At 43.1% G+C, this 9,045-nt stretch overlaps 1 protein-coding gene across 2 annotated transcripts; it reads right to left on the minus strand.

Annotated features, from left to right (window-relative positions):
• Nucleotides 1-81: 81 nt before the first annotated feature.
• LOC116378025 (nuclear respiratory factor 1-like) lies at nt 82-9,039 on the minus strand. 2 transcript variants are annotated; one of them, XM_031839824.1, is made up of 6 exons: nt 8,230-9,039; nt 7,859-8,071; nt 7,656-7,754; nt 7,187-7,344; nt 4,918-5,039; nt 82-1,798 (listed from the first exon to the last, which is right to left on the minus strand). In XM_031839824.1, the coding sequence occupies exons 1-6, from the start codon at nt 8,605-8,607 to the stop codon at nt 1,638-1,640; spliced, it is 1,131 nt and encodes a 376-aa protein (XP_031695684.1). In that variant the 5' UTR covers nt 8,608-9,039; the 3' UTR covers nt 82-1,637. The 2 variants fall into 2 exon arrangements, with proteins under 2 accessions (XP_031695684.1, XP_031695683.1); XM_031839823.1 differs by having other exon boundaries at nt 7,187-7,359.
• Nucleotides 9,040-9,045: the final 6 nt, after the last annotated feature.

Genomic DNA, 9,045 nt, shown 5'->3' on the forward strand with positions numbered 1-9,045 from the left:
ATATATATATATATATTAAGGCCATCAAGTCGATTTGAGCTTCATAAGTGCATCAGAGGACCACCCAAAGAGATATGTTCTTATTGTGGTACATATTTTGCTAGGGCCTGCAGAGAGCTGCAGCAATAAGGAAGTGGAAGGTTATCTGAACAACAATGGCTGTAGATGGGTCTTCGCCCCTCTGCACGCATCACATAAGGGAGGGAGTGACTGAAAGGACTTATGAGGTGCACCCTGCATTGCATGCTGTTGAAGGTTGGCCCATCAAAGCTCATCTATATGAAGTCTTGACCACATCCATGGCGGAAGTCTCCGTGAATACTCGCCCGTTGGTTCCTGTATCCATAGATACAGACTTCCCATCAGCCTAGGATGGATTTGATGAGAAGAATTTCTACGGCAAGCAGCAGAGGCGAGAACAAAGTATATTATTGAGGCTTAATGTACATATTTTTTCCTTTATGGTCTTTATTTCATTTCAGTTTTACTTCTTTCTCATACTGTCAAAACTAAATGGTGGTACATCATTGGATGTTTCCATCATTCTTTGACTGTTTGAAGGAGTGTGTCTCGTTAAGCAGAGGGACTCTTGGACGAGGGCATAACACGGTGTGCTAATAATCCAGAGAAACGGAGTGAATGGTGAACAGTAAGTCATTTTATTGGACTTCATTTTGAAATAGTGGTGAGTTGAACCAACTATTACAGCTGCATTAAACCAAGTTGATTCTTGGCAAGCAAGCAAATTTTTTTTATGTTGCAAGATTTTTGATATTAGCATATGCAGCCCCTGTCCAAGAATATGAACTTCCTGTGATATACAAAGTGATGCAGACCAACAGCTCCTCAGTAACATACACGTTTATGTTAAAAAAATAACATAGCAAGGGGTGCCTCTATCCATGCACTGTAAATAAATGGATCTGGTCGACAAAATGGCTGCTTCAGGAAGACAGCTCAGCAGTCCAGCAGTAAAAAAACAGCTTAATGTATATCCTGAGTCTTCACAAATCTTGGCATGTGCATGGACTACACTAAAACAGCACAGGGAAAAGCACACAACAACATGGTAATTCAACATAATATTTCATAATCTAATGTGAGAAATTCCTGGGAGCTCAGATGCTGGAGTTTGAGGGTTGAGGTGGAAACAGTGAAATTTTAGAATAGTAATTAAGGATAATGGGAAACAGAAGAAGAGGGATCTCCGACAATGGCACCGAATTGTAAATGCATCCTAAAAACAAAAACAGTCAAGCACATAAGACGATAATGAAAATCCAGAACAGTGACAGTTACACACTGTGGGTGAAGCAGTGGTGGCTTTCCTCCCGGGCTTTTTGGTTCATCTTTGTATTAAGTAAATGTTCGTTTTAAAGAAATAAATACTAAATACTCAACATCACAGAGCTAAAAAAAAAAAACCAACAAAAAAAACACAAAGCTAAATGAGAGAAAAATTACACCAACGAAAAGCAATATCTTTACATAGTAAACACATTGATAACTCACTTTCACTTCCCCTGCAGATGTACATTTAAAATATATTTGACATTGTACACAGAGTGATGTGCTGGAAACCAGTAGGATAAACAGATCTCGTTCAGTGCCTCCTACTCCTTCCAGGGCCTTAATTGTCACTGTTCAAGGGTCACAACCTCCACCGCCTGTCCGTCTAACGTGACGGTGTTGTCTATGCGCGTGGAGACGGGCGCCATGGCCACATGGACGGGCCGGTTGCCGTGGGCGAGGCTGGTCACTACCGTCTGGTACATGCTGACTGGGATCTGGACCAGACCTGAGGGATAGAAGCAGAGATGTTTTAGACACAGTAATAATTCTAATAAATGAGTATTACATTTAAATCAAATTCATCAGGTAGCATTTGGGGGAGCAAGAATTCCCTTTTTTCCTCGTATGATTTTGAATTGAATTGAATAGTTTTCGACTCTTTGTCAGATAAAACAAGAATTGACGCCTTGGGATGAAAGAGCTTATCGGCATTTCTTAGCAATTGATTAATCATTCAAGTCATTTATCATTGAACATTTGCTGGTTTGAGATTCTCAAATGTGAGAATTTGCAGCATTATGTACTGTTTGGATTAAACAAGCGATGTGAAAGCATCACCGTGGTCTCTGGTAAAGGACATGCACGACTATTTGACATTTTATAGACTGAAACATTCATTGTTTAGTGAAAAAAGTAAAAAGAATCATTAGTTGCAGCCCTGATGCTAACAAACACTAGACTGTGTTTGACACGGTGTTTGGGAGGCAGCCATGTTACAGAGACGGTATTTCTGATAAACGGTCCGATTGAACGTCCTCGGCTCACTTCCGCCATGCCCAGCTGTGTGTGTGTGTTTCTGTAGGGATTACTGCTGCAGTCACGTGGGCCTCTGCCCCACCCTGCAAGCTGTCACAGGCAGGCAAGAAGGTCAGTGTAGAGGATGGCAGTGGCTAATGCCCACTCCCAACAATGTGAGCTATGACACTGGACTTGAATCATTTCAATGCCTACAATATTTAAAGATTTAAAGAAAAGAAAAGAAGTACAAAAATATATAATGCATGGTCACAATTGTTCATCTTTCAAGTCTCACTAAATTAAATCAGGCCCCTGTTGCTGGGCTAGCTTGTAATTGTTGGTCCTTTTAATGTGGGCCCTTGATCAGCCCACTCGCCAGTGATTTGTGACAGTTCTAAGTTTCGCTGATGCAGGTAATTGTGCTGGCGGTGATTATGGAGGAGAGCTTAGGGAAGAGGGCATTGGACCTGGCACAGTGACATACAGACGTAGCACAGTTACTGAGTGGAGGGCCTCATTTGGCCACTTGAACGTTGTTACTTAGACATTAAGGGTTGTATGCGGTGTGGCCGTGTGTATGTATTAGTGTGTGTCTGCATGCCTGTGTCACAGCGAAGGGTCGCTACACAAGCCAATCAGCATTGTCTGGGCCGCTGCACTTCAAATGGAGCGCTCCACCGTGTAGCACTTCAGTGATTAGCTAAGGTCAATACTCAGGAGGAGGACTGGCTTTGGCAGCTCCATTAGTTGTTTAAAGTGAGCTATTGCAGCCAAATGACTCCTTATGGTTGAGGAAGCAAGATGTCAAACTACAAAGGCTCCGGAGTTAGATTTGATTAACTTGAAATTACAATAGTATACAAATTGTACATATTTTTGTTGTCTGTTATTACTGTACTTTCTCTGAAATTCAATTTCATTTTGAGAAACCAGATTTATTAAAAAAGTTAAATTGTTTAGCCGATGGAAACATCCAAGGGGTACCAATGTTGGAATAAAATTCCTGCCATTTAACGCCCCATTTGGTGTCCCAGCTGGAAGGCTACATTAGGTGAAAGCATCTAGAGACATACTTCCCAGCAGTGATTTAAAAGAAAAGACAGATTTATGGTTTGGTATAAACGAGTGAGAAAACACAGGTACAAATAGGTATGCAGATACACTTGTTTAATTTAGAAAATACCTATATTCATGCGACATGTATATGTGTGAATGCATTTAGCCAAACAAGGGAACCTGGGGGCTGCATGCTGACAGCTGGCCCTGTGATTAGACCATGGACTGATAACGGAGAGGATTGGTCCTTCTTAGCAGCGCCCCTGAGGATCCTGTTCATGCCCCTAGGATAGTGTGTGTGTGTGTGTGTGTGTGTGTTTATCCCACCGTAAGATGGTGCTGACTAGAAGATAGAAATAAGAAAAAAAGATTGACAGCTGATTAAGTGTGTGTGTAACTAAACCCTTTTGTCTCAGAAGAACTTCCCGTTATATTTCCTAGAAATGGACTTTGATGTTTACGTTTGTTAGCATTACGAACTGTGTGGCGAAGATCAATTTGTTGTATCATTGCATTGATTATAAATGACCATGATTCATAGCCTCGATCTGCTAAAAGAGATGATTGAATTGTTTTCGGCACCAGCAATAATCAATATGGAAGGATGGCAATATTAATAATAACACATAAAGATAAAGAAATGATAATGCATCAAACCATAGTTTCCAAAACTGAAATGAGAAAGAATTCGCTTTTGAATCGCACTTGCGACATGAACAATCAAATTGACACACCTAATTACAAAAGGCATTGAGTCTTATTTGACATGTGACGATGAGAAGCCATGTCATGGTTAACACCAGGAAAGGCCAGAAAATATGTTGTAAAAATACCTGTATTTATGTGGAATAGGCCCCTGATATTTCCAGTCTACATTTAGTAATCAACTTAGCAGCGTACCCACTAATCATTGTCAAGCATTATCTTTACATTTTTTGTCAATGCTCTCCAACAAGGATCGGAGAATGTCGTTACAAACTGCTTCAATCTCAGCAGACGCATTGCCAGAGCAGTGAATGAAGTAATGCATGTAAGGAGGTTGACGATGGGGTCACACAGCTAAGGTATCATTAAAAGGAGGGGAGTATTGCTACAAGATACACACACAAAAAACACACCATCTGTCACATCAGCACAGAGTAGATTAGAGTGTACGTAGGAGCTCAAGAGGCCGCACTGCTACTGCAGGGAAGCTTAAACTTAGTGAGACTAATTAGACATGCCATTGGCTGGGGAACACACACGTTCCAATCAGTAAAGATGGTATGTCAAAAAAAATCTTGCTAAAATAATTCTGTTTTCTGTTATATTTCCATTCATCACAAAATAATCATCTTTTTGAGAGATCACTGGAGTCTCCAACTGCCCTAAATAGAAATAAACATCGATATTTAGAGCTCACTGAACTATTGGGTGTCTATTATATAGGGAGAAGTTATCATCTAGTGCTATAGGCAAAAACAGAAGAGACCGTATACTGTATATGACTCTATGTAAATTGTTATTTGTGGTGTATTTTGCTTGTTGATAACATCATTGGTGAATAGGTACCTGTGGCATCTTGAACCCCTGCCAGTGCCCCGACAGCAGCTGCTGTCTCTGCCAGGACAATCTGCCCTCCGCCTTGTAGAGTGGCCTCTGCCAACGTCGCTACAGCATGGGCTGCTGCCTCACTGCAACACACAAGAACACACACCCATTACAGTGTACAAAAACACAGGAAAATTAACATTTTCTGTTATTAAACACATATCAGATGGATGTACTCTAAGCTTCCAGATACAATCATTTGTACAAAGCAAAGTACACACACACACACGCACACACACACACACACGCGCGTAGTCAGCTCACAAAGGCAAGGGTTATTACAGAGAGGGGTGAAGAGGTAGGAGTGTATGAGCTGTAAGAGGCTTTTCTAGTCTGGACTTATAGAGAATCTGTCACATCTTCCGAAAGGCCAGGTGCTACGGGTCTAACAAAGCAGTTTTATTGACCAAATCTACCCAGTGGAATTACCACGAGCCTATTACCGCACCAGCTTCGTTATGAACTAATGGAACTGTTCACAGCTTGGCCGATAATCACATCTGAGATAGAACTTCAGACGCTCGGATAAGGGGAGGCGGAGCTACGAGAGTACAGACAGAGGCAGTAAGCAGTAATGGTGCACTCACACGGTTGTAAGTGGATGACGCCCAAATGGATTGTTGTTCAGTGAGACAAATAGCAGTAAAATAATCCTTATCGAGTCTTGAATACAGATATTGAATTCTGATTATTCTTGCTGTCATATTGGTGTAAATGCTGTGGTTTTCCTTCTTAGCAGTAAATATCTTGTTTTATCAAACTACAGCCTGCTGTGCACCATCAAGATTAAATGGTTGGCAATGAGAGGAATTTACTAATTGTGTTTGCACAGGTTCTGAAAAGTGGAGGCAATGTGGAAGTGCCTTAAACTTGCAGTGCCTCTAATAGCCAGCCAAAGCTTGACTGTATAGAAGTCTGTGAGAAAATGTACCCTTCTACTGACTTGAGTTATTACCTCAGTAAACATTGTAAACATGAGTTTATGGCCTCGCTACCACAGCGTTGGCAGCTCTAGGTGTTTTCGTCTTCGAACTTCAACCCTTTCACGCCGGTGTGTTTTCAGTTCATGAAAGTTAGGTTTTGGTTGCCTAAAAATGTCTTAGTCAGCATTTAGTTGTACATGTAGCCTCTCGTATCACTTCTGGTTGCAAAAAAGCCAAGATGGAGCTGGCCAAAATGCAGAACTCAAGGCTTCAAGATGGCAATCCATGTCCACACAGCAGAAAAGATAGTGGGAGAAAGAGGCTCTATTCTCCCTCTGGAGCTGGGAAGCAGAGACAAAATGTTCCAGAGCCTGTGGAGCAGAGAGCCCAGAGTAGCTCGGCATGGGTAAACAGGGGAGGGGAGGGGGGGGGAGGGGAGGACTCAGGTGGGTGCAGGTAACAAGCCCCAATGGGACATACCCATACACATCTGAAATTATTGCCTTGACAATACTGCAGTGAAGAACCAGCTAACATGTGAGCATCTCAGCAAGTCTGACTGATTAATCTGGCAAGTTTAAAACCTTTAGTGACAATATGAAAGATCATGAACATAAAAGATAGTTTCAGCCAAAGACCACCAACTAATTCTGTTCATGAGCACACTTTCAACCTGCTGTACTGTTGCGTTGTAATCAGATCCTGCAGAAACGTGGCCCTCCATGGACATGATTCAAGATCCTATGGTAGATCCCACCTGAATATAATTGTGTGTCGCTGATTTCCCTCCAGAAAAGCACTACACCAACAACAATCCCTGTGCATCTTCTATTACTAGAGTGGCCGCAGGTAAGACATTCGTCTTGCAAGACTATTTCCAGAAGCTGCAGACAGCCTGTTGCTTTTAGTCGCACTACTAAGCAATCAAGCATTTAACACATGCACTAGTGTTTTCTTAGTAAAGAAAATCATACTGAGCCATTGAGCACATGGACTTGTGAGCCCTGCCTCTATCAAAGCTCCAGGCTAATTAATTAGATGCTGAACTAGGATGAGAGGCAGTTGACTCGTCCTCCAGGGGAAGCCGGTAACCTGCCCCGACAGTTGTGCCATTCTCATCCAGTTGATGAGAATGGCACAACTCACTGATCCTGAATATTAAAATAACAAAATACCTTTCTAACGTTGCCCGCAGCCATACAAAGTTAAAGCCACCTAAACAACATCAAGATGCTATTTACTTCTAACTTTAACAGCCATATTCCCCTAAAGCCTTAAAAAAACATATTCACTCCTCCCACCCTCACCTGTTAAGCGCCATTGTGACTGTGGCTCCGTGATGCATTTCGTGACTGGCAGCTACAGCGGCTTCTGCCAGGGATGCTACTGCCTGCGTGGCCTCTGAGGCCTGAGTAGTTTGGATTGTCATCTCGCCGCCCTGGAGGGTGGCCCAGTTCTGCTCCACCTGCAGAGGGAAAATATATAATTTCACAAGGAAAACAAATGAGTATCTGAGGTTAGGCGAAACAGATTGTGTGAAACTGTTACCGTTATTGGATTGTTGGTTATCTGGCTTGTGTTTTGATGTTGTGGTGCTGAACGGACAGCTCCCGTCAAGTGTGCTTTACACCCTAAATTTGCTGCAGTCTTGTTTCTTAGGCACACGTCTTATTAGATCTATCAAGTGTATTACTACAGTCTGTGTGTGGTAAATACATGTGTGTTGTAGTAATAAAAAAGTGATTTGTGGTATGTGTATTGCACATGAGGTTGTACCTCTCCATCAGTGACGGTGGTGTAGTTGACCTGCGCAACCGTCACACCGGGCAGCTCTGAGGCATCTGCCAAGGTGGCAACTGTGTGTCCTGTGCCAACCTGAGAGAAAAGGGGTGCAGTCAAAAAAAAAAAAAGGGGGGGGGGGTGAAGAATTACTGAAAAAGATTGGGATTTGTAAAAGTGCACAAGAACTAAAAATGTACCTGGATGAGCGAGACCGTTCCGTCAGGGTTGTTGACGGTCTGTACCACAGTTTGTTGGGGCACAAGGTGAGCGATACTCTGCGCAGTGGTCAGATGGTGATGGGTGGTGGTTGTCGTGGTTACATGATCTTCAAAAGCATACAACAGATCCTCGCGGCCATGCTGCTTGTAGCAGTTCTTCACGATGGTCCGCAACGCCTGCGTCCAAGACACCTTTGGGAAACATAAATACAAGTTAATACGGCAAGTTATTCTACGAATTTCTTCTAGGAACAAATGCCATTTGAAAAGGAGGGAGGGGGGGCTACGGGAACCAGTATTTCTCTGCAAAGTACCAAAGTATGATGTCATTACTGCAGTATTTTTCTCACCCTCTGTTTCTGCTCCTCCGTGCGGACGTCACTGCGGACGTTGGCCCAAGGGATGTCCTCTGGCCACCACACTGGCTTGCAGCTCTCCTTACCCCAGCCAGGCTTCCCTCGGCCCGTCGAGTACTTCAGCATCTCAGGGATGAACGCCCGCAGCTGGGCCTGAGGCAAGGGAGAGATGCGTGGAGAAAAGAGATGATACAGACACCAAAAACTCCAAAGTGGAAAGCCGCAGTGTCTCTCTGAGACACGCATAAGCTCACACGCCCTTGAGCAGGCAGCAGGAGGCGCGTATTGATCGGGAACCCGCTGACGGGTGCTGAGGTGGTCAGGGCCTGCAAATAGAAACGGGCTTTCTAAAAAGGAGAACGATGCGATCATGTTTATTAACGGACCGATCTATGGCCGTGGCTCCAGCCTGATGCGTCAGACAGACACCATGGGAACATAAGGGGTGAACCAACGCAGTTCAGCAGTCAAGCTGTCCCGGCAAAAGCTCCAGGACACTCAGCGAAAGGATGAACAAGGACAAGCTGGCCAATATTGTGAAAAAGAAAATCAAACAAACATTTTTTTTTTTGATTTACTTTGGTGACTCATTAAGTGTGCTACATTATGGACTTTTTCACTAATTGTAAAAGAGGAAATTATTACATTTTTGGAGCTACTACCAATTATATATTTGATATGTCTTTAAACCGATTGCTTTGTCTGCCATGTTGCACGAGAGGCTTTCATCATTTTGAACTGTGCCCCATAGCAGGGAATGAGTGTGTGTGTGTGTGTGTGTGTGTGTGTGTGTGTGTGTGTGTGTGTGTG

The sequence above is a fragment of the Anarrhichthys ocellatus genome, unplaced genomic scaffold (assembly GCF_004355925.1).
Source record: "Anarrhichthys ocellatus isolate YVR2014 unplaced genomic scaffold, GSC_Weel_1.0 scaffold1983, whole genome shotgun sequence".
NCBI lineage: Eukaryota > Metazoa > Chordata > Actinopteri > Perciformes > Anarhichadidae > Anarrhichthys > Anarrhichthys ocellatus.

Bases quoted from the DNA above. Each gene is read 5' to 3' on its own strand.
- LOC116378025 (XM_031839823.1), bottom strand. From the start codon at position 8,607: ATGATCGCATCGTTCTCCTTTTTAGAAAGCCCGTTTCTATTTGCAGGC. The intron at 8,072-8,229 runs GTGAGAAAAATA...TGTTTCCCAAAG, and splicing joins CGGAGGAGCAGAAACAGAGG to GTGTCTTGGACGCAGGCGTT. The intron at 1,799-4,917 runs GTACCTATTCAC...TCTATCCCTCAG, and splicing joins AGGGGTTCAAGATGCCACAG to GTCTGGTCCAGATCCCAGTC.